The 25,633-nt window shown below is 36.0% G+C and overlaps 1 protein-coding gene across 2 annotated transcripts in view; it reads left to right on the top strand.

Moving 5' to 3' along the window:
* RAPGEF6 (Rap guanine nucleotide exchange factor 6) overlaps window positions 1-24,288 on the top strand; it is a 177,026-nt gene extending 152,738 nt beyond the window's left edge. For both annotated transcript variants that reach the window (XM_024741655.1, XM_024741654.1), the window contains 4 exons: window positions 296-404; window positions 8,464-8,704; window positions 16,633-16,790; window positions 24,044-24,288. In XM_024741655.1, coding sequence (XP_024597423.1) covers window positions 296-404; window positions 8,464-8,704; window positions 16,633-16,790; window positions 24,044-24,288 — 753 coding nt within the window. The remainder of the gene's footprint in view (window positions 1-295; window positions 405-8,463; window positions 8,705-16,632; window positions 16,791-24,043) is intronic.
* The last annotated feature ends 1,345 nt before the right edge of the window (window positions 24,289-25,633 follow it).

Here is a 25,633-nt window from a genome sequence, read left to right as displayed (position 1 = left end):
CCGGGGCACGAACCTGTGTCCCCTGCAACGGCAGGTGGACTCTCAACCACTGTGCCACCAGGGAAGCCCGGGAGTGAACTTTAAAAAAAAAAATGTTTATAGTAGAGATTTAGGAAAATACCACAATACAGAGAAAAAAAATTAGGTAGTAATTCCACTACTCACAGAGTTAACCATTGTTCACACACAGGTGCATTTTATTTAAGTTTTATTTTTTCACCATTAAACTTAAGATTGCAGAAATAACTAATACTGTTTTTGTCTTAATTTGTATTTTTCAAACACTTTTCTCAAGATAATGGAAGTAAATGGACAAAACTTTGAGAATATAACGTTTGTGAAGGCCCTTGAAATTTTGAGGAATAATACTCATCTTGCGCTTACTGTAAAGACCAACATTTTTGGTGAGTTTTGTTGTCAAAAACTATCTGAGCCCTTTTGTTTGGTGATACAAAAGAAAAGAATCACTACAGTGAAAGGGAGGATAGTAAAAATACTTCAAAAATATTTCTATCTAAGCTTTTTGAACATTTTTAGGATCTTTAGTGCTGAGATATAGTATTCTGTATTCTAGAATTTTTATTTGTATTTAATTATTTTGAAATCTTAGTTTTAAAATAGGTGTACAACTACATTTAGTCATTTATGAAATGTCTACTGAGTATCTATTATGTACCGTACTTTGCCTGGAGATACTGAATGAAACTTAGATTGATCTGAATGAAACTGAGAAGTCATAGTCAGGCTTTTTTTCTCCCTGCTAATGTGCAAATGTCTACTTCTAATGTTTTAGCTAGCTTTCTGAAATAATAATATGAATGCCAGATTAGCTGTTTCATGGAAATAAATTGAGTAAAACATTGAATTAATTAATCAGTGAATTGCCAATTTTTAATGACAGTATACCTTTCTTTGTAAAAATACTGATTACTGTTCCTATAGTATGTTTTAATCATGTTACTACTTGAATGAAGCAAGGAGTAAGCTTGTACTTTTAACTTAATCTACTATTTGGGTTTTTTTTTTTTTTTTTCTATTGGAAGACTGTGACTTAGTTTGATTAGATTTCATAGGATTTTCTCTGAAATTCTGAGAAGGGCAACAGTAAAAAATGTAGCAATTAAAAACTATCAAAGAAAATTTAAGAGTCCTTATAAAGTAGAAAGGAAAAAAATTCTCTACATCATTTAGGTTGAAATTTGAGGAATAAGAGTTGAATTTTAAAACTGTGCCTATGGAAAAGGACGTGTGTGTGTGTTTTCCCCCCACTTTGACTCCTCCTTATCCTGCACTTAGTCATAATGAAAAATGAAACATTTGGTTTTTCACTCTTTTCACTTGAGTCCCTTTCACTGAATTACATCATGCTAAATCTGGCATATTAACAGTCTATTGGCAATTTCCAAATATTATATAAGTTTAGCATAGAATAAGTAAACCTTAACAGTTTTCGGATTTCCTAGACTTTGGACTAGTATCTAGAAATATCGACTTTTGGGTTAAAATAAAAGGATTCTGATTTTGAAAAATATGAAAGCAGAGGTTGCTCTGACACTTAAAGCATGTTGTTTAGTCTCTCTATTCAGTTTCTCCAACTCTGTTTCGTAGGGTTCTTTATTATTATTTTTTGGCTGTTTTGGATCTTCATTGCTGTGCATGGGATTTCTCTGGTTCCAGCGAGCAGGGGCTACTCTTCGTTGCGGTGCGCAGGCTTCTCATTGCAGTGGCTTCTCTTGTTGTGAAACCCAGGCTCTAGGTGCGCAGGCTTCAGTAGTTGTGGCATGCGGGCTCAGTAGTTGTGGCTCGCGGCCTCTAGAGCACAGGCTCAATAATTGTGGCACACGGGCTTTGTTGCTCTGTGGCATGTGTGATCTTCCCGAACCAGGGCTCGAACCCATGTCCCCTGTATTGGCAGGCGGATTCTTTACCAATGAGCCACCAGGGAAGTCCTTGTAGGGTACTTATAAGCATCAGTACCTGTAAATTTTTTTGTTCCTGGCACATAATAATTACTAACTAGTATCAAATGTGGTTGTGTATAAAAACATAGAGGTAGTATAATGTAGTGGTTAACAACATGGACCCTGGGAGACAAAATTGATCTGAAGGCTGCAAGAGGAAGAGAAACCACAACCTCCAAACTCTTTGGATGGTGAGAAGCAATTGCCCAACAGAACCCTAGATTGGATGTTGCAGAGTGTGGGAGTTACGTGGTGCTACAGAAGGGGGCCCGTACCCTCAAGACCTCCTTCCTTGCCCCAGCCAGAGTGTAATCAGCCAACATTCTCCCCATGCAAAAAACACCAAAGAGTATCTCATAGAAATATTAGTCAAAAATTTGTTGAAATGGAGCATTTTAGTCTGGATGTGGTACCTGGAATAAAGTTCCAGTAACTCTGGCATTATCATGAAGCAAAGTTGAGCGATTAGGTCATCCTGCATGGAATTCACAGTCAGAACACCTACAAAAAGACAAGCTGTGACCAGAAAACAGATTTGTTTAGATGATACTAGGTACTTGGTCATCTTGTGTTAATTAGAACTGACAGCAAGGGATCACCAGTTATAAGAGAACCAGGATTTTTGAGGGGTGATGGTAAAGAACCTAGTAAGTGAGCTTACAGATTTTGGAGAAAATAGTTAATTTGAGGAGGAGAAGAAAACCATTTCTAGAACTCTGCACAGAGAGATATAAAAATTCATTCCTTAAAACAAGAACAGGATATTTGGAAGAAAGACAGTCACTGAGAAAAATACCTCTTGGGGTTATTTTAAATATGCAAAGACATATTTTAGTAGAAAAGACAGAAACATACAGTAGAAGGAATAGGTAACTTGAGAAAATCAACTTTATAGAGCAAAAAAAGCCAAAATGCAATTGAGCACTATTCCAAGAGGTCTAAAAGAAAAAGTGCAGAAGAAAGTATTTAGGAAACAGTGGCAGAGGCCATTCCAGAATGAAAGAAAGATGTGACTCCCAATTCAAAGGACCACCTATAATCTGAGCAAAATTAGTTTAAAAAACTTGTCCTCTGTTTCTGGTATTGACTGAGAACAACTAAAGGAGCTGGCTAGTGAAGAGCTACCTGCCATTGAACAGACAAGTTAGACCTTAAAGAGGTAAACTGGAGCCATATCTGCCCTGGAGCATTTACCAGTACAGAAAAAGCAACTGAGAGACTGAGATTTTTTGGTAATAGGCTCCCAGGAAAAGGTGAAAGAGTTGGAATCCTGCACTTGTTAAAAGCACAAACTCTGGGTGTGTCAAATCCCTTACCACTCATCCTGAGACTGTACCCCCCCAGAGGATGTTTTCTTTCCCAGGGCTATTTTCCCTGAGAGAAGGAGCTGCTGAGAGAAGGTTCATAGTGTAGAGCCTACCAAAGGCCAGAACACTCTAGCATAACAACATTTGTTCTTGATTGAGAACTTAAGTATCTAACTCTGAAGAGAATGTGGACTGTACTCTAGGCAACTCAGAAGAACCTCAAGTTTTGACCTGGCCCTAGGTCTCCAGTACCTGGCAAAAGAAAATAGAAATCCTCTTTAAAAGATGCTAGCAGCAGCCTATTATTTGTAAAAATAAGTTTCCAAATACGGAATCAAACAATCAAACATTGTGAGGCCCTCTTAAAAATCATTTTAAGCCAGAACCAACAGAAACAGAACTGTAGGAGCTCCAGAATATCAAACACAGACTTTAAGGTGCTATTTGATACGTCCTTATGTCCCTGAAGATAAAAAGCAAATTAAGGATTCTAGTTCCGGTTAAGATGGAGTAAACACATGCTATCCTTCATTTCCCACTGAACTCAACAGTAAAACTTAAACAAAAATCATGATCCATTTATTTGAGAACTCAGAGAATTCAAAGTACCACCACCAGAAGTGAATTTACCTTTTTTTTTTCACTCCAGTATCCCCTGGACTGGACTCAAGGCAGCATGAAACCTGGATGTGAATATTATGGTGCAGACCTAGAAGGACCCTGAAGCATCCTGACTTAAGGAATGGGAAAGGAAACTCCTAAAGCTCAGACAGAGGGGGAATTCCCACAGATTTTTTTTTTTCACTCTTGTTTTCTCCATATTCTCAGGCCCCAGTCTCCAAGCAATCCAGTGGCATTGAGTGACAAAATGTTCCTCACCCTTTAGTGAAGCAGTGGCTCCAAGAAAACAAAGCCAGTGTCACTGCTTTTTTTCCCCACTCTCTCTGTCCCCCTCTACTTGGCCCCTAAGGCACTGCAGTGGACAGTTTCCCTCTAGAGGTCCAAAAAAGGAGGCCTAAGGAACTAGAAAGTACCAGGTTGATAATTAAGATGGAGAAAACAACCCCATAAAGTCATTTATGAAATCCTGGGCTCACCCCCATCCTGTAGGTGCGTGAATCTGATCCTATTTAGCATATCATAGACTTTGAGAACTGCCCAAGCAGACCTCTACTCAGGTCCCAGACTGACCACTAGGTGGTACAAAGTGGACAGATCTGTATAGCACTGCAGAGGCTTTGAAAATTGAACACTGGAACCACAATCCGCAGAAGGCTAAACAAAAATACCAGCATTTCCCATAGGATGCAAATACGACTCAGAGTAATTTTAACTGTAACAAAGATTCGTCACAGTTTTCTTTGTATTTATTTTGTATGGGGTTTGCTCAGCATTTGAATTTGTGCATTGTTGTTTGCTTATCAGTTTTAAAAATTTCATGGCCATTATTAATTACTACTGCTGCTTTTTCTTTCCCTCCCATGTGAGAAATCAGTTACTTATATGTTAGAAGATTTGCATCCCATCTATCTCTTACATTCTGTTCTATTCTTTCCATTTTTTTCTTCTTTCAGTTTGGGTATTTTGTAATGACCTGTGTTTAAGAAAGTAATCCTATTTTCTGCTGTATCCAGTCTACTGATAAATGCATGCAATGAATTTAATTTTAGATATTTTTCAGTTCTGGAATATCCACTTGAATCTCCAGTTCTCTGTTGCACTTCTTCATCTTTTTCTTCATCTTTTCATCCATTTTATCTCTTTTCCTCTATGTTCTTTAATATATTTATAATGGTTGTTATAAAGTCCTTGTGTGTTATTAACTCTAACATTCGGATTATCTTTTATTCTGTTTTTCCCTCTGGCTATTTTCTTTGTGAGTCTTAAAATTTTTATTGTATGCTGTACTTTGTATATAAAGGAACCTTAGTAGTGAAATTAGTATTTTCCCACAGATAGGATTTGACATTTCCTCTGTTTAATCACATAGGGTAAGGAGAATTGAGCTGGGTCAGGCTGGGTTGCAGAATTACTTAGACTGTGTCCATTGGGTTTCAAGTTGAGAGACTTGTCATGTGCTTGATGTAGGCCCCTCCTCTAATGGAACTTTGTCTCTAACCACTGAGAGATTGTGGGAAATTTCACTCTGCTTATTCAACCTTGTCCTCCTACCTCCTCCCCCACCTCCAATCTCTTGATTCAGAATCTGGTACCTTTCTGTCTCCTTTTTTTTTTTTTAAGTTTTTCCCTTCAGAGGTTTTGAGCTTAGCTCTTTAGCCTCCCACCCCGAGCAGATAAATCTGTTGTGTGTTTGTTGGAAGTCTCTCCCTGTTGTGTGATTTTGTCTCCTGAGTACCATGAGATTCTAAGAAATTTCCAGCCTCATGCCTTGTCTTACTAATAGAGATATCTCATGAAGAAAAGTGACACTGCTTTGGTGCCTCTCTGTATTCCAGTTTTCTTGCCAGTACTCGCAGCCATCAAAACTTCTCTTTCCTCTAGTAGAGTCCTTCTACCTGAGCCTCACCTTCTGTTTATATTTAGATCAGCAAATGTCCCCAGAGAAGAAAACAGCTGGCAATCTCAGTTTCCCATCTTCCTGCTTGAGTTTTTATTCATCCATTCCTTTTACTTTTCACAACTTTCTAACATCTTTAAAAATCCCACCACTCAGATAATTTTATTATTAACATTTTAATTGTTTAATAAAAGTAATACATGCATGTTTTGCAAATTATAATACTAAAGAAAGTCACCCAGTGGGGACCATATTGTGTACAATATTCTATACCTTTCCACAGCAGTTCATACAGGTGTACTTCTTGTGTAATTGTTATTGCATCGAATTCCATCACACTATTATCATAATCTATTGATCTGATGTCATATTGATGGATGTTATAGGTTGTTTATAGTTTTTGCTATTTACAATGATGTAATAATCCTTTGTACTTATCTTTTATGTTTATATACATATAGCTATAAGATAAATTCCTCACAGTGGAATTACTTTTATAGTTACTGCGGTTTTACTTTCTAAAAGTTTCCCCAATCTATGTACGCTTCATTCATCAATGTATAAGAATGCCTCTGCAGTGGGTATAATCAACTTTACAGTTTCTGATATACAGTCTTTAATAATGAAGGAAGTTGAGCACTTTTTTTATGTGCTAACATTTCTTCTTTATGAACAGTCTTCATTTGTCCATTTTTATGTTGAGTTATTCATCTTTTATTGATTTGTTTGAATGCCTTATAAATAAATAACAGTATCTCTTGGTCTTAAGGGTTGCAAATTTTTTCCCCAGTTGTCTTTTGACTTTCCTTGTTTGTTCATTTGTTTTGGGTTGTGTGTGTAAATACATATACACACATATATGTAGAGAGAGAAATCTTTAATCTTTGTGTAGTCAAATTTATTAAACATTTCTTTTATTAATTCTTGGACACCTTCATTTTTGGTTCATATATTATATCTGATATTGATGTTTAATGGTATTGTAATTATATTTGCTTACCGACATTAATTTTTGTCCCTCACTATTTTTTTTTAGTTTAACTCAATCATTTCTTTATCTACAAATCACAAGCTCTGCAGATTTTTACTTATATACACAAGTCCAGTGAAGATACAAACTACTTTTTACACTCCTGAGTCACCTTACATACACACTGCAGCCAGGGATATCTGCTGCCCAGAGATTTCCTGTTGCTCTTAACAGAAAATTCAGACACCTTACCCATAGCATTATCAAGCCCTTTCTCTACCTTGTTCTTCAGTCATCTTCATTTTCTTGAATTTTCCTTCTACCACAGGTACTTTAAACTTGAAATTTCCTCTACCTAGAATTAATCCTTCTTCTCCCTTTGCTTAGTTAAAATCAACTCACTTTACTGATCTCTTCTTAACACAGTGACTTAATGAAGGACAATTTTCCCTTTCTTGCTCTCTTAACTAGTTCCTCGCATTATGTTCTCTCCATACCATATATCTTTGGCTGACTATGTTTCACGACAGGAGGAATCTGCAAACATCTAGCATAGTGCTTGACGTGTTCATAGGTCAGTAAATATTTTTTGAATGGATGAGTATCTTGATTTTAGCTCAAAACATTTTTATTTTTACCACGTGGCTTAAAGTGAAAATTTTTAAGATGACTGAAAAGAATTTACTGTATTTTAATGAAGCAAGGATTTCCGTTATCTTGAGGACAGAAACTGTGCTTTTCTTTTTTTTTTTTTTGCGTTACACGGGCCTCTCACTGTTGTGACCTCTCCCGTTGCGGAGCACAGGCTCCGGACGCGCAGGCTCAGCGGCCATGGCTCGTGGGCCCAGCCGTTCCGCGGCATGTGGGATCTTCCCGGACCGGGGCACTAACCCGTGTCCCCTGCATCGGCAGGCAGACTCTCAACCACTGCGCCACCAGGGAAGCCCAGAAACTGTGCTTCTCATAAGTTGCCTGGATCTAGGCAAAGAGATTGCTGGAAAGGCAAATGCCCCACTGTGCTTGTACTTTCCTTAAGGATGAAGTAACTCACTAGACTTAGGATTGATAGAAAGTTATCTACAAATGCTTGGTTTTTTACTTCAGACCACTGTAGTGAATGCTTAGTAGCTTTCACTCTACAGAATTAAGTCTTACAGATGTTACCTTGAGGAAATTGTCATATATTACAAAATTTAGTACTGTTTGTTTCTGGTAAAAGCAGGTCCAGCAGAGCTCTTCCCATTTTGTTGATGGCTAAATTTTACAAAACAGGGCCTGACTTATAGTACTTATATCTCATCTCAAATGATGAGGGATAACATATAAATAATAGAATCTAAATATCTATTTCTATAAAATCTGGGTTGATTAGCAATTATATTATACTGCTTATTACCTAAATAGGAACCTTGGGCTTTTGAAACATGCTGGCAATCTGCCTGCTTCATTTTTGTTTTCCCCAGTGAATTTCTTTTATCACCATTGGACAACATCATAAGTACAGTCAGGTATAAAAGCTGAAAAATGGATATAGCTGATTAATAGAGGGTGAGTATAAATTTCGTAATGAAATAAGTTTTAATGGGTGAGGCTGTGAAAGGCCCAGTGATAGAAAGCAACTATGTTTATTTTTAAAATTGGTTGTGGATATAAAAACTTTCTAATAAGAAGAAAAGAAATGACAGTTTTATTTATTTATTTCTACAGTGTTCAAAGAGTTACTTACTAGGACCGAACAAGAGAAATCTGGTGTTCCTCATATTCCCAAAATTGCTGAAAAAAAAAGTAATCGCCACTCAATCCAGGATGTACCAGGAGATATTGAACAGACATCACAGGAGAAAGGAAACAAGAAAATAAAAGCAAATACTGTTTCAGGTGGAAGAAACAAAATCAGGAAAATTTTGGATAAAACACGATTTAGTATCTTGCCTCCAAAACTGTTTAGGTAGGTAACAGCAATCTTAGTCATGTAGGCATTTTCCTATTGACTGTAAAGATTTTTGTGGGAGAAGGGAAGTTTTGGGTCAGTTTTGTTTTTTATACAACTATTGCATCATAAAATCTACAAGCAATCCATAAATAAGTAAGAGTAAATTCTAAATGTCACCTCATCACTTCCAAGTAGTTACCATTGTTAGATTATGTATTCTTCCATTAGCCTTGTTTTGAATTTTAGAAAAGATTGCTTGTTTTATTCTATGAAATCTTTTTTTGTATATTTTTGGTCCAATATCAGTCCCTTGATCTACAAATTTGGACACTTTAAAACTTGGGACATATTCACTGATACTAGTTTTTTGTCTTTTTTAAAAAAATTAATTTATTTATTTTTGGCTGCATTGGGTCTTTGTTGCTGCGTGTGGGCTTTCTCTAGTTGCGACGAGCGGGGGCTACTCTTTGTTGCAGTGCGTGGGCTTCTCATTGCGGTGGCTTCTCTTGTTATGGAGCACGGGCTCTAGGCACGCGGGCTTCAGTAGTTGTGGCATGCGGGCTCAGTAGTTGTGGCTCGCGGGCTCTAGAATGCACGCTCAGTAGTTGTGGTGCACGGGCTTAGTTGCTCCGTGGCATGTGGGATCTTCCCAGACCAGGGCTCGAACCCATATCTCCTGCATTAGCTGGTGGATTCTTAACCACTGTGCCACCAAGGAAGCCCTATTTTTTTGCCTTTTGAATCATCTTTCTCTTATTGCACTATTTATTCCCTCCTGAATTCTAAAGCTGACCTTTTTAATCAAATTTATTTCTGTTTTCAAAATGAAATGTCACCAAAACTGAGTAAAATTTCAGGAACTTAAATGCAAATTAAGGCCTGTAAAATACTGATAAAATGAATACAGGGTCATGACTTGGAATTATTCTAGTATATATTATATCTGTGTATATTTTATATTACCTACTTTCTAAAGTAATCACAAACGTTCTAATCAAATACAGTAATTAGCACATAGTAGTCACTCAGTATTTGTTGAATTAACACAGTGAATCAGTGTGGTGGGGGAAGAAAGCATATTCAAAGAAAATACTTAATTTGGGGCTCCTGAGAGTTTTTGGCACTGTTCCAGATGATAATTACAGAGCTGGGAAGAGGTAGTCCCTGCCTTTAAGGAATTCATAGCAGGAACCCTTTATTCTTCATACATTTATTATAAAATAGGCACAATATCCAGAGACAGAAATATTGAAAGTAGAACAAGTTTCTTCCCCTGCCTGAGTGGATCATCTAAAAGGGAAAACTAGGCAAGTAGTCCATTACAGGGTGATAAATGTTTTGATGTGTACAAAGGCAGGAGCAAGCTTGGTAGGTTTGAGTAGACTGTGTTTCTCAGTGCACACCTAAAGATGAAGCATGATAGATAGGTAAGTGAAGGATTTTGAATATTACGCTAAAGCTATGGACTTCACCATGTCATAATAGAGAGCCATCAAAGGCATATGATGTGGTAAGATTTGTGGTAAGATCTTTTAGGAAGATCTCTCTTTTAGCTGTGTTAGTGATTTGGGGTTGAAGGTGGAGCACAGTGTAGCAGTAATAGCAAGGCAATTAATTAGAAGGCAACTTGGAACAAGGTGGATGTCAGCTCTCATCTTTTAATTAAAGATCTCAAGAATTTCCTGATCAGAAAATGCTCTTCTTCATGAGTTTTTATTTTCAATTCAGGGAAACACGTTTATTCTTCATTTAATTTGGGGCTCATGGAGGATTGAAACATCCTGAGCTGTATTCATAATGTCTCTCGTTTCTAGAAAGTTTATCACTCATTCCTTTTTGGGTGAACTGTTCTCCTTGAGGTTTATAAAATATCATAACTTTAAAATAGCAAGATTCTTTTAATATAGAGCATACTGTAGTACGACAGCAGCATGGCAAACACTGTAAGAATAGGCTTGGTCTCACAAATGAGAATTGAATAAGGAAAATATTAGAGGGACCAGCCCACACTGAAGAGATTGGGGACAGTTTTGGATGACAGGAATGCTGCATAAAGGCACTGAGGAAAAGAGAAAGGAATGGAGGACCAGAAGGCAGAAAAGAGTTCACAAGGGGAGTTCCTCAGGAGGTAATGCTCTGAGTTCCATTTCCAGAAAACCTTGGGTGTTTGGTCTGGAATACATGTATCTTCTTTAACAGGGTCTCATTTTGAACACATTGTGGCACAGTTGTGACGTGTCATGAAAAGCCAGAGAACACTGTGATTGCAACCGACTTTAGCTTGTTCGTGTCACATTTCACCCAGCTATATTCAAGTGTCAGGCATCTAAATCAATATCTCATCTCTATAATGTTTCCTTCAGGAAGTGGAAATTGGTTACTCCAGTTGGATTCTATCTTTACTTACAGCAGGAGGCAGGAAATTGAAGTAGCCAGGAGCAATTAAATTTTCAAGCATTATTTCTTTATATTAGGACCTCCCAAAATGAAAGATCTAATAAAAATTGTTTTACTTAAACTCAGAGGGATTTTTTGTTGTTGTTGTTAGCAAGCATTTATTGTCTCCTTTGTGCCAGCAGGAGGCTGTTGGCTGTGAATACAAATATGAATAAAATGCTGCCCTTTGGGAGTTAATATTAAACTGGTTCTCTTCTAAACATAATGCTAATAATTTTATAAATTATATTTTATATAAATAATTATATAAATACCCCCCAAAACAAATTATTTTACGGTTTTCTACTGGACCCTGTTTTGCAGAGAGAACGAATTTGTCATTTTACAGTTCAGGCTGGCTACTTTGAATTTTTGAGAATGTGTATTATTTCTTGGCACTAAATCATTACAAATGAATTCAAACAATCCCTTTTGCCCCCCCACACACACACACACCACTAGAAGTTCAGTAGAAAAACAGGCAGAGAACGTGAATCAGATGTTCTGAATCAATAATAATCAAGGGTAAGGCATTCCCTGGCCGTTCAGTGGTTAGGACTCAGTGCTTTCACTGCCATGGGCCCGGATTCAATCCCTGGATGGGGAACTAAGATCCCGCAAGCTGTGCAGCAAGGCCGTAAATTAAAATAATAATAATAAGGATACACAGTTTTAAATGGAATATTGTTTGTTTCACCACAGTTTGTTAGAATAGTCAGTTTCTGAATTGATAACACAAGAGAGATAATAAGCTCATATTGCTGTGGGAACATAGAATGATACAACCTTTCTATAAAGCATTTGGGCCTTTTTTTTTAGTAAGAGCTTTAAAAATGTTCATAGCTTTGATTCAGTAATTCAGTTTCTGATAATAATTAGATGAAGATTTATATACAGATGTTCGTAGTAATATTATTCATAATAAAACAAAATTGGAAAACCCTAAATGTCTAATTGCAAAAGACTGGTTAAATAAATTGTGCTGTTTACCACAAAATGACTAGAAGGAAGAAGGTTGATTGTGGTTTTCTCTAAGTAGCTTTATAGGTAAATTTTCCATTTCTTGCTTGCTTGCTTGTTTTTTAAAATTTTTTGGTTTGAATATTTTTTAATTGAGAAAAAAATTTTTTTTTTTTTGCGGTACATGGGCCTCTCACTGTTGTGGCCTCTCCCGTTGCAGAGCACAGGCTCCAGACGCACAGGCTCAGCGGCCATGGCTCACGGGCCCAGCCGTTCCGCGTGTGGGATCTTCCCGGACCGGGGCACGAACCCGTGTCCCCTGCATCGGCAGGCGGACTCTCAACCACTGTGCCACCAGGGAAGCCCGAGAAAAGTTTTTTATGAGTTTAATTCCACAATTTCTCGATGGCTCCTATGTGTCAGGACTCTTTGGAAGGGGCACTTGGCTCTGCCTTTTGCAGCACCCACTTTAAGAGTAGTGCATGAGTTTTCATAGAAATACTGTAAGAGAGAATGTCCACATCTGTGAGAGGAGAAAAGAAAATGGATGTAAGGAAGGAACAAATAGTTGAGATAAGAATAGGTAATTCCCCAAATCCCTAACCATGACATAATTTTAAAATGAAAGAATACTCCAGAAAATTAGAACTGGAAAAAAAAAAACTAATTGATTTTGAATAACATCTGTAAATTAAGACATAGCAATGTGGAATTTCTTGACCTGGAAATATTTCACAATTCAGGAAATCTGAATCATAGCTTTTGTTTTCTTTCATCATGGATTGTCTAAGTATATAATTTCATTGTTACAGTCCCAGAAGTAGACTGCCTTGTTTGCTTATTAGGAATTATATTTTTCTTTCCATTTCTTGTCAGCATTCTTTCCTTGTTTGCTTTTAATATTGGGATTATTTTTTATTTGCATATTGATGATATTTATGCAGCCTTTTTAGTTTCATGTAATGAAACTAAAATATACTTTTATTCTAAGTAGATTCAGTGTCAGGAATTATTGAGGAATTTTTCAAAACTGTCTTGTTTCTGTTAGTGCATCACCTTGTTAGGAGACTGTTTTGGTAAGAAATGACATAATTATTTGCAGATAGGCTTTATAAATTCAGCTTCCAAGCAAGCATGGATATTTTGTCAATTAGATTATTTCATTGATGTCATAGCAGGGGTTGTACATAACATTAGTATAGTTTTCATTTATATATGTTCTCACCTTAATTACTATGAATTTGTAACCAGCTTTATATTATTTTAACTGTGCAATGTCATAGCTATTGCTTAAAAAGCAGAGGTAGGGCTTCCCTGGTGGCGCAGTGGTTGAGAGTCCGCCTGCCGATGCAGGGGACATGGGTTCGTGCCCCGGTCCGGGAAGATCCCACGTGCCGCGGAGCGGCTGGGCCTGTGAGCCATGGCCTCTGAACTTGCGCGTCTGGAGCCTGTGCTCCACAACGGGTGAGGCCACAACAGTGAAGAGGCCCACGTACTGCAAAAAAAAAAAAAAGCAGAGGTAATGCTAAATAACATCAGTAAGAGAGGTAAAGACTTTTAGTATTTCATGCACTTCTGAGTCTCTATAGTAAATTCCCGATTATTCCAAGTGACAGCCAGTTCTCTTTAATAAAATTGTAACTTTTTAACATTGTTAAGGTTGTTTCGACTTTGGTTATTAGTAGGACCACATAATCTTTTTAACAGTTTGCTTCCTTGGATTTATTTACCTCTCTGTGTCCAAAAACTAACTGGCAGGTTTGTTTTCAAAAATCAAAGAAAGACTTGCATTTTTAAAAATCTTTATTTTTTATGTAATATGAATTGTTGCCAGAATACTTACAAAGCTATAAATAAAATATGTCTGAAAGCCCCCCTCCTTTTTTTCTCTTACCTAAACTTAAAGCATTTAGCGCTGATCTTTAGGAATCTTTAGGAATACACACCTTCCCTGGCTGTCCAGTGGTTAAGACTTCACCTTCCAATGCAGGGAGTGTGGGTTCGATCCCTGGTCGAGGAATTAAGATCCCCCATGCCTCTTGGCCAAAACACCAAAACATAAAACAGAAGCAATATTGTAACAAATTCAATAAAGACTTTAAAAATGGTCCACATCAAAAAAATCTTTAAAAAAAATTATAAGGAACGAACTTAGCATGAATAAAAATTTCTTGCCAAATATTCCCTTTGCTTTATCTGTAAGATTAGACTGCATTCTCTCCCCCAGGAAAACATTTCCTCTTTCTGTAGTGCCTTTACCTGTTGTACCCACCCTGCCCACCTATGTTTCTCAGTGTGAATTGTGTAAAATCCTTCCTAGGTGTGTATTATTCTATTTTTTTTAATATATATAAATTTATTTTATTTTTGGCTGCGTTGGTCTTCGTTGCTGCACATGGGCTTTCTCTAGTTGCGGCGAGCAGGGCTACTCTTCGTTGCGGTGTACAGACTTCTCATTGCGGTGGCTTCTCTTGTTGTGGAGCACAGGCTGTAGGCACGCAGGCTTCAGTAGTTGTGGCTCACGGGCTCTAGAGTGCATGCTCAGTAGTTGTGGCGCACGGGCTTAGTTGCTTCACAGAATGTGGGATCTTCCCGGACCAGGGCTGGAGCCGTGTCCCCTGCATTGGCAGGCGGATTCTTAACCACTGTGCCACCAGCGAAGTCCCTGTATTATTCTATTTTAATTTCAGTAAAAGTACTACTATCTTCTTAAAAGTAGGAATCCTGTATTCCTCTGTGCCACAATGCTCACCTACATTACCTAATTTAATCTTTGCTATAGTCCTGGGGGATCGATAGTACTATTCACAATTTTGGAGGTAACCAAGGTTCAGACACAGAAAGGAATTTCCCTGAGGTCACACAGCTAATAACCCAGGTCTGTCTGACGTAGCTTGCTCTTGACACACTTATCTTTGCTTTCTTCCGTGTCTTCATGCTTCTCCCTGACTTCTCTCTCTCTGTCTTGTCCTGGCTCTTATCCTTGTCTGGCTCCTAACAGTCCTTTAGCTGTTTATTTAACAGTCCTCTAAACTCCATCTTAACATAGTTTCCTAATCTGCCTGCATCCTATTTTTAACTCCTAACATATTCAGGAAGTATCCCATATCATTCAGACCTTATTAATCAATCCCAAGATAATAGGTAAGTATTCTGTGATAACTGTTTGTTTATGTAGCAAATACTGGGTAGAATGCTACACTGAAAAAAATATAGATGGGAATTAATATTAACCTAAAGCATTGGTTTTAACCAGTTAAAACCAATGCTTAGAACTAAGTGGTATTTTGGTTGTTGATGCTGACGGAAGTCTTCATTGCTGTCCTATGTTTGTATAGGATTGTTTTGCTTATCCTATGTTTTATAGAACTTTTGGGGATATCTAAACCTTAAGTGACAGGGTTACATTTATTTGTTATTTTTTCTCTTAAATGGTTTTAGAATTGCCTATTTAACACCTCTAAAATATTTTAAAGAAAATATTATATTTGCTTAAATATGTCCATTTAATTGATATTTGTTTTTGAAACCTTTACAGGCAGTTAACTTTCGATGACTTGCTTTCTGCTTTGGTTTTGATGTTCTTATCTAGGAAACAGCCAAACAACTAGATTTGAGAGATCACACAAGAAATAATATAACCTTAGAATAAACTAGACACTGTAAAATTCTTTTTCTTCTATTTTCATTTTTGGTCCTCTTTTTCCTTCTCCTTTCTATTTGTCACATATTGCTCTTGTTGTTTGTTGCAATTTTCTATGTCGTCTTCCTGTTTTCTTTTCTCTGTACTTGCTGGTTTGAGCAGTTCCCAGGTTACTCATATGTTTAAAGACCTGTCTTATTTTGTCAGTTGAACCTGGCCCCATTGTTTTCTACAACCTGCCATATTTTTGGCTTGGGTTCACAACCAACTCCATCCTTTGCCTAGAAGGTTACCAAGCTTTTCGGTCAAGAGGATGAACCTTGCTGCAGCCCTGTGCATTGTTGGGTGTATATATATTAGTGTCTAATGAAACTGGCAGACCTCAAGGATTCCCCACTCAGGTTCATTTTCTCTACCAAAACCAGCAGAAACTAAATATGAAATACAAACATTACAATGTACATTCCACCCTTGAACAATGCAGGGGTTAATTCATGTAAAATTTATAGTTGGCCCTACATGTCTGTGGTTCCTCACATCTGCGGATTCAGCCAACCACGGACCATGTAGTACTGTAGTATTTACTCCTACTGAGAAATATCCGTGCATAAGTGGACCTGCTTAGTTCAATCTGCGTTGTTCAAGGGTCAGCTGTAGTAGAATTACCTAGATGTGTAAGTTAAATTTTATTTGAGTGTAATTGTTAAAAAATACTTTATTGCCATTTTCATTATTACACTTGTCCTATTTCTTAAATTGCTGTACTATTTTAAAATCATTACTTTGAATTGGTCCTGTTATGCATTCGAATTGGTCCTGTTATGCCTTAGTGCACAGAGAACAGAAATGTTTACTGTTAAGACCCCTCAAATACTTTAAAGTGATATATTACATTCTTTTGAAGTGATGTAGGCCTGAGCCAATCACAGGACGACAGCATTGTGGGAACGAGACACTGTAGGCACAGTTTGGCCATAATGCCTATCCCTGGAACACTCTCATCCAGCAGCCCCGATCTCCTGCAGCCTACCACCAGCATGTTGGATTTTTCTAATCCCTCAGGTAATTTTTGTTTATTTTATTCAGCCATGTTGGTACCAGATACATAAATAGGTGGTTGAGCCTTGTGCAACAAATACTGGATTTGCTTGCAGTCCTCTTTTCTCACCTCTATATTTTGACTTAATGCAAAAAAGCTAAAGAGAACATTATGTCTTTTTGTCTAAACTGGAGTGATGGTACTTCCATTATGAAAGAGAAGTACGTTATCTGTTGGTAACCCTAATCAGAACAATGGAATGAAAGCAGAGATACTTCTTCTCGGTCAAGAGACATGTTACCCAGAATGTGGAAAGGAATAAGACAGATAGATTATTTTAGTCTAAGTTGTCTCACTTACCTTCCTCTGTGATGTACAGAAATGTGTTAGTAGTTTTCTAGAAACACTGGTTTTTCTCTCCACCACCTGAAGCTAAAGTTGTTTTTGTTATATACAGTATTGTTAAAGTACTATATCATCTTTTTCATTGGTATTCAGACTTTCATTGTGGGACATCGTTTATTTTTCTGCATCTGTTCATGCTCAGAGGCAGAAATTGTCATCTAACTATGTAACTTCAAAGGAACACTTTGAAGAATTATTTATATATCCACCATTTGAATGGATTTGAGATGGCTTTAAGTAAAAGATACATACAGTTAAAAACTGAAATATATACTTGGGTCCAAGGAGAGGAGGGAAAAAAACACCTCTACAAAAATGTGTCCATTTGCTTAATCTTTTGTTAGGTTTTCTGTTACATGCTGCTAAGCCCATTTCTACTTGATAAAATTGTCAAAAGTTTATAAGCCAAATTTCTTGCTGTGGTAAGTGAGAGCTTTCATAAACTCACCACTATTTATATCTCCAGTCTCAGGTTTCAACGTTTTAAACAATCCATTCTCCAAATTTTATAACAAAGTAAAAGGTGCTCTTATAAAATTAAAAAAAAAAAAAAACCTCTACAAAGATGGGCATAGTTGTGATTCAGCTTCAGTTTTGACGCTAAATCTCTATCAGCTAGTGGGAAAAGGGAAGAACTCAATTATATAAATCTCAGCATTAGATAGGAGGAAGTATAAATGTAGTAGTAAAGTTTATGTTTTAATACAGCAACATAAATTTAAAATGTAAGGCATAACATAAAAACACAGTAGAAAGTTGTTCTGCGCATTGTTTCTTCCTTTTTATTTCACTTGCTTCTTCCCCTCTTTAGAGAGATTCCTAAACCAAATAATCTGTCTTTGATACACCCTACCCTCTATGTGACTACCAGTGTTATTTCTAGAGTGAAGGTTTCGATGAGTCGTTACTTGGCTTAGAAATTTCTAGTGATTTCTATTAGTTCCGGGTTCAGTCATGAGATAGAAACCACTCCATATGTTTAATATCAGAAATTGATACCAAGTATAAAGTAAAGTGTTCTATGTAAAAAGGTAAAAAAGCAAGCACTAAGGCATCACAGGAAACTGCAAACTGGATTCAGCTTCTGGCACTTGAAAAAATGCCACTACCAGGGTGAAGGAGTGTTGCTCGAGTGATACTAGAGCCACATACCCAGAAGTAAGAACATAAAGCAGCAAGTCTCTTCTTCCTCTAACCTTGCAGTCTACCTCTGGTGCCCTTTTTTGGCAGAACCTAAGAGGGAGACAATTGGCAAAGAAGAAATGTGGTTTGCAGAGTCCCAGCCCCATTGTGGCAGGGCAGCATGGGTTTGGAGCCTAAAGACAATAACTTAATAACTGTTGGTATCCAATTTTTAAAGCATAATTATCAACCCCTTTTCTAGCCTCCTGTTCTGCCATTCTCCCCACTGTTACCTCTTCTGTCTTTCCTGAGTATGGCATGTACCTTCAGAACTCTCTTTGCCCATGTTGTCTGCCACCTTTGGTGTTTTCTCCCTGCATATCCCATGAAATGCTTCTTATTCCTCAATGCTGAACTCAGTTGTTACCTCATCTGGGAATCCCAGGTCCTTCTGATGCAGAATCAGTATCTCTTTTTCCAGAAATCTCTAGCACATTTTCATTGTCTCTCTTACATTGCTTGTCATGTGGTAGCATGGGAATTTATTTCTGTGTCTGTGTTTGTGTGTGTATTCCACAGCAGTACTTCTTACACTATGTTCACAAATAAAATATTTTAAGCACTACAAAAGCACAAACTAAATATGCATCTGTACTTTCGTAAGACAAGTATTTAGGGATATATGATTTACAGATTGATTGACTTATGATTATTGATTTATGGCTGTGTTTTTGCCACTGGCATATCTAGAAGTGTGGCTGGGTTGCAGGGTGGGTAAGGGATGGGTAGAAGGGAAAGGAGAGAAGAAGTTGGGGATTTAGCTGGGGGTGCGAAAGGAAGAGAGAGGTTGGAATTACTAAAATTCAGAAACTGTAAGCCCCATGGCACTGAAATTCTTATCTCTGAAGAGGATGTACTACTCAACTTGATTTCAGATTGATTGCATAATTCTCTCAATGAAAACATGTTGAAAGGGCTGAAGATGCCCTTTTAAAATCTATTCAGAGAAGGTCAGTCTGCAAAGCTCAGTATGTAGTCTTTGTCCATATCAGCAATATAAATGAACACATACAAGATAGGAATTTAACTTAAAATTATATTTGTAAACCCCCAAATGAGCAACTTTACAAAAGGCTTTCTGCCATGCTATTTGTATTTATGTTGAATAAAATATTTATTACCAATTAATTTCAAATTCAGCTCCATCAATCACATATGGCAGCACTGAATTTTAGATTAGCTGTGTACATCACGTATGTATATTGTAGTACATGTGTGATGTCAGCCAAGTTTGACTAGCTTTTATCAGTCTACATCTCAGTTATATTTTTGCTGCATGTTTTAAATTGTTATTAGAAAGTAAGGACAAAGTTACAGAACTGTTTAATAGTTTGCTTTTGATTGCTGACTTTTTTATGGTTTTGCTTTGTTTTTGCTGCCTACAGCTGTTGGTTTTTACTGTAAGTATCTTGAAGACTATGGTATTTTATTGCTTATGTTTGTATGCAGTATTTTACTATATTTTTAAAAGTCAAATAATACAGAATTGAATGAAATAGGAAGCAGAACTTTTCTATACACTTACAAGGTTGCCAGTGTAAACTGGCGTGTATTCTTTCAGTCATTTTCTTTGAATATATATGTTTTTATACCATAGAATTAGAGTATACATGCTATTCTGTAACTTGTGAAAAGTGTTTTCAGAATTTTTGGACTTAATGTGAGATGAGGCCTAAAAGAAGAATTCAGAGTATAGCTAAAAGGATTTTAAAACTGAATTTTTTTTTCTGAGTCTTCATATGGAACTTTTTGCTTATTCTTTTTTATTTAATAGCACAAACTTTTTATTTGACTTCGTTAATATTTAGTAAACTTCAAATTCTTTTTGCATTGCAAGTATTTTAACTAATTTTTAATTGTAAAGGAACATATATTAAAGTTTTTATTTGCAGAGAGAGGATAAAATATAAAAGTCTCCGCTTTCCAGAATTAACAATTGTTTATTTACTCCTACATCCTTCCAGAAATTTCAGAGCACATAAAATGTGTGTATCATTTCCTTCACCCCAAATGATATAATTTTTTTCCACTTAGCCCATTTCACTTAGCAATATACCGTAAATACCTTTCTGTATCAGAATGTATTCTACCACGATTATTTGAACATCTGATAGCGTTGTTTAACCAGTCCCCTTTTAGTGGATGTTTGCAGTGTTGCCTAAACCTCTGTGTTTACATATCTTTACATGTTGTAGGTTTGCATTTTTGATATATTTTTAATTTTGTCAAGATTTTTGTGGAAATTTGCTTTCTTTCTTGTTATATAAGTATCTATGAAATAGTATCTGTTTTGCCTCTTGGCCTGCAGAACATAAAATATTTGCTATTTGACACTTTGTAGAACAAGTTTGCCAATCCTTAATCCATACCATTATACCACTACCCTGTGTTTGCTTTTTGAACTTTTCACTATACCGATTGTCTTATTTACTTGATTATTGTCTTTCCTTGAACCACCACTTACTCTCTTGAATATAAGCAAATCTCTGCAAGCAGAGACTTTGTCAATCTCATTTATTACTTCATCTTCATCACCTAGAACACTAATGATGTATAACTGGCACTCCATAAATATTTGTACAGTGATTAACAATTTAAAGCAGAATGAAGAGGCAGTCTTCTGCTTTTGTTAAATGATCATCTTAAATACCTAAAAAGTTCTATTTTTAGTGTAATCTCAAGGTCAAAACATGTATCCTTCACTTATCTCATTTTTAAATTTTATTTATGAGAGATAGTTAACACTCTAGAAATTTTGCCCTTGGATTGGAAGTCCAGGTATCTGCATTTCAGTTCTTGAATTCATTTACCTATTATATAAGAATTTTATTATGGAATATGAATCATAAGACTGATAAATGCTGTACTGCTTCAAGATTCTTTTTAAATGTCTGTTTTGCTTACAGGATTATATTTTTATGTGCATTCTAGCTTTGTGCCTAAAATTTGAAATGTTTAGATCATTTTTTCTTCTTGATTCAACTTTATTCTAACTTCATATTTACCATTCATCTAAACAATTAACATTTGAGTGTCTGCCATGTGCCAAGTATTATGTTTGGCATGTATGATGTTCTCCTGCTAACACACGTTTGTAAAGAAAATATATGTGTTATACAGGTAGCAATTCTAAAATGGAAAAAGAGGTTTACATTGACACTGATATCTGCGCGGAGAAATTTTTTCCTCCAGTGTCTCTGAAAATGTGCTCTGAAATGTTTTTCTCATTTGGCATTTATTATCTTGGTGAATTAACCAGGTTTGGGTTATGGAGTACCGTTTGGATAATTCCGTTTGCAGATCTGTTCTAGAGCTACCCATTTATGATGCCTGAATCCCACTTACATGACTGTATATCAGTTTGTCCTTTGCATGTGAAACAAGTGGTTTTAACAGAGTATGAATTTAACAGAGTGTAACAGAGTACAGTGTTTAGCAGGATACACAAGATACAGACATCTGTTCCTTCCCAGATGTTATAGTATGTTAGCAGCAAGAGAAATGTATGCAAATTCCCCACCTGTCTTTGTGAATAAATTTCTCTGAAGAAATTAATAAAAGGGATCAGAACATCTCCGTATTCCTTCCAGGTCAGCCAGCTCTGCTGGCTGAGGCTCAGCCCCCAAAGACCTAGTAAACAAATCCAACTCAAGAGTCCTGGACAACTAAGACCTATTTTTGTGAAGAGGGTAGGAACAATACAGATAATAATAGTAGTTGTTTGACACCTTTTGTAGAGTTAAAAGGGATAATGAAATTGTTCTGTCCAGTATCTTTCTTTTGGAAAACTGAAATTTCCAACTTCTTGCATTTTCTAGCCCAGAGTAGAGAAGCATCTCGTTCGCATGGATTAAGATCCTACATTATGCCTTATAGACTTAGAAACCTGATAATGTCAGCAACATGCTGAGGATTGACTCATTTGCAAAGAAATAGGAACAAGAGATGTTTGGTGACTCAGATCTTTGCATACCTTAAGAAAAGGCAGTTTGGTGCATGCATCTTAGGAAGGGGGCCTGAATAGATGAAGTATTCTGCTTCCAATTTGACAGTACACCCAGAACATTCAAAATATCTGTTGGCTAAGAATCCTTCTTCCTGGAATTGTATTTGTGTATATTCAGTTGACTCTTCCAGTCCTGAGAGTCAGTCTCTGTCTTTTTGTGTCCTCAGCCTCACTGCATACTTTATTCTGTGAAATTATTTCCTCCCACATCTATTTCATTATTCTTCTCTTTCCTTTAGCTAGGATTATACCTCAGGTGGTTTTGAGACAAATTTGTAATTTTTCTTTTAATCTTACAATTTATACAATGCTAAGAAGGAGGTAATGCTAGGCAAAGAATATACCATTACTTGAGCCACCAAAATATCCCCAGCCTACCCCCACTACACACATGACAAAAATATCCACAATAATACATTTTTCCTGATTTAAAATGAAAGAAATTTTTGTAACAATTTATTATCATGAGGAAAAATTTAAGTTTTTCATGTTAAATCTCTTTTCACTTAATTATTTTTAATTATATAGTAAATTATGTAATAAAAATATAATTACATTAAAAAATTAGCCCACTGTTGTCATATTGATCATTGTTCAGGAAGTTTTAGCCAATGCCGTATAAGCAGAAAAAGAAATATGATAGAGTAAGAGGGAAAAATACCATTATTTACATGTACATAATATATGAACATTTATCTTAAAGTAGGACTTATTTACTAATAGCAGAAATCACAAAGGCAAAGACTGAGATTTAACCACATGAATATTTAAATTTTTCCTGTGTTAAAGTATATAAATATAAAATCTGAGAAGACATTTGCCACTTCATAGTAGACTGTGTTGGTATTTAGTATAATTCAGTAGGAAAAAGAATGAAGAATACCAAAAGGTATTTTTAAAAAGGAATAATAATGGTTCATTAAACCAGTGAGTCTCACCAGTAACCAAAGAAGTGAAATATAAAATAATGACACATTTTTGGAGGGCAGAAATGCAATAGGGCTTTCAAAATGGAAAAAAAAAGTTTTAATAAACAGTTTTGGTAAGAGTGTGACTAAAATTGTTCTCTTTATACCCTAGGATGATAAAATATTATAACTGTCCTGGAGAACAGTTCAGAACTACATTTCAAAAACCTTAACAATATGTATGCCCTCTAACTCAGCATTTCTCTTTTTTTGGATTTTCCCTGAGGAAATAATCAGCTTGCATGCAAAGGTTTATCTACAGGGAGAGTTTGGGGTGGGGGGAAACTGTTACTTATAATAAAGGAAAGTGATATGCAAGGTAAATGTCTGTGATTAAGGGTTTGGATCATTTCAAATTATCAAATACATATTGTGAAGTCCTATGCCTCCATTAAAAAATGTTTTGTTGAAGAATATTTAATGGCATAAAAATGTTTATAATAAACAAAAATTTTGTGGCTTCCAAATCGTATGCATAGTATGACTCTAATTTTTCTCTTTTTCTTGGTGTTTTCCTGTGAACATATATTAATATTTTGTCATCTGAAAAGATACATTTATTTATTAATAAATGCAGCAATGATTTCTCTTAACCTCCTGAAATAGAAATGTATATATTACTGTTTAGAGAGATCATTGTCTTCCAAATTATTTTTTGAAGAGTTTAAAAACCATTTTCTGGAAAATAACAGGACATATTTTTGTATTTATACAGATATTCCTGATCAAGTTATAAGAGTTTTCAAAGCAGATCAACAAAGTTGCTACATTATCATCTGTAAAGACACTACAGCTAAAGAAGTTGTTTGTCAAGCTATTCATGAATTTGGTTTGACTGGTGCATCTGACACATATTCTCTCTGTGAAGTTTCTGTTACTCCTGAGGGTGTCATAAAACAGAGGAGACTTCCGGACCAGTTCTCCAAATTAGCTGATAGAATTCAGCTCAATGGAAGGTGAATGTGCTTATTAATGAATGTACTTATTTCTACATGTGTTTTTGAAGATTCCATGCTAAAAGAGATACTTTAATTAGGAACATCATGTTTTTAGGTCCACTGAGTTCTCTCTAAAATTAACATGTATTTCTCTTTTGTTAGCTTTCTGTTGTCTCCGTAATTATGTATAATAGAATCTTAGAGTGTTAGCACTAATAAGTGCTACCCAAAAGTGGGAGAAAGAAAGGGAGGATAGTGTTCTAAAATATTTTAGCCCTCCTGCTAAAATGAAGTCTTACAACCACTGGTATAGTCCAATCCCTGTTTTTTAGAGGGGGAAACTAGATGATCCATATCTTTATATGTATCTGAATGTATATATGTTAATTTATAAATTTGCTTTTTAAATGACCTTTGGGCAGAAGAAGTCATAGTTTTCATAATTCTTTTTCTTAGTAGTTTTCCTTTTATGAATATACAGGAAAACGTTTAAAAAATGTTTTTAATGTGCTCTGAAAATTATTTGATCAACTAGAAGATAGTTTTAGTACTACATTTGTTCTTTGGTGATTTTCTCTGACAATAATGCAGTCTTTTTAGTGAGCCCAGATTCATATGTAGGATGAAATCCTTGGAAACCTTAAAATGACTATCCATCATGGTTGCTGTTAAGAAAGAGTGGGTTAACGCTGCTTTGCTGGCTTTACATAGTGCTTAAGAGCATGGACCCTGGAGCCAGACTGCCCAAATTCAAAACCCTGGTCTGGCTATGTGACCTTGAGCAAGTTATTTAGTTTCTCTGTGCCTGAATTTTCTCATCATAAAGTGGGATGATAATAATGGAACCTACCTCAGAGGAATGTTATGAGAATTAAATGAGTTAATAAGCATAACATACTTTAAATGTTAGATATAATTTTATTATCTATAGTATGAGTTTCAACACTTATTTATGGTAATCTCTTAGGCATGTGAACAGTTTAAAGTCAGAAGAAAAAGAAATATAGTTCCTTGACAATAAAACATAGATGGACACAAACTTAGGCTTAGATCAAGTTGTATGTTAGAAAAGAATGAAGTAAAAACTACATGTGATACAATATGTAACCTCTTCTGCAGCAACAGCCCTGTATATTTCCCAATTGTGAATTCTTTACTTAACCCATCTCTTAGCTTTTAAGTGCCATAAAATTGTTCATCTAAAAAAGGTGAAAGGCAAATGAAGATCTTTTTTATGGTTACTGGTCAGTGCTATTTGCTGGAATGAGGTTTTGGATTTATCAAGGGAGAAATCAGTAGTGGAAGAGTTTCCCTCCTTTATGGGTTTTATTCTTCTTTGCTTCTCTTGGAAATTTAGAGTTAAGAAG

Source organism: Neophocaena asiaeorientalis, unplaced genomic scaffold (assembly GCF_003031525.2).
Source record: "Neophocaena asiaeorientalis asiaeorientalis breed wild unplaced genomic scaffold, Neophocaena_asiaeorientalis_V1.1 scaffold773, whole genome shotgun sequence".
Classification (NCBI taxonomy): Eukaryota; Metazoa; Chordata; class Mammalia; order Artiodactyla; family Phocoenidae; genus Neophocaena; species Neophocaena asiaeorientalis.
Note: the sequence above shows the minus strand (reverse complement) of the source record. Positions and strands in the feature narration are given on the sequence as shown.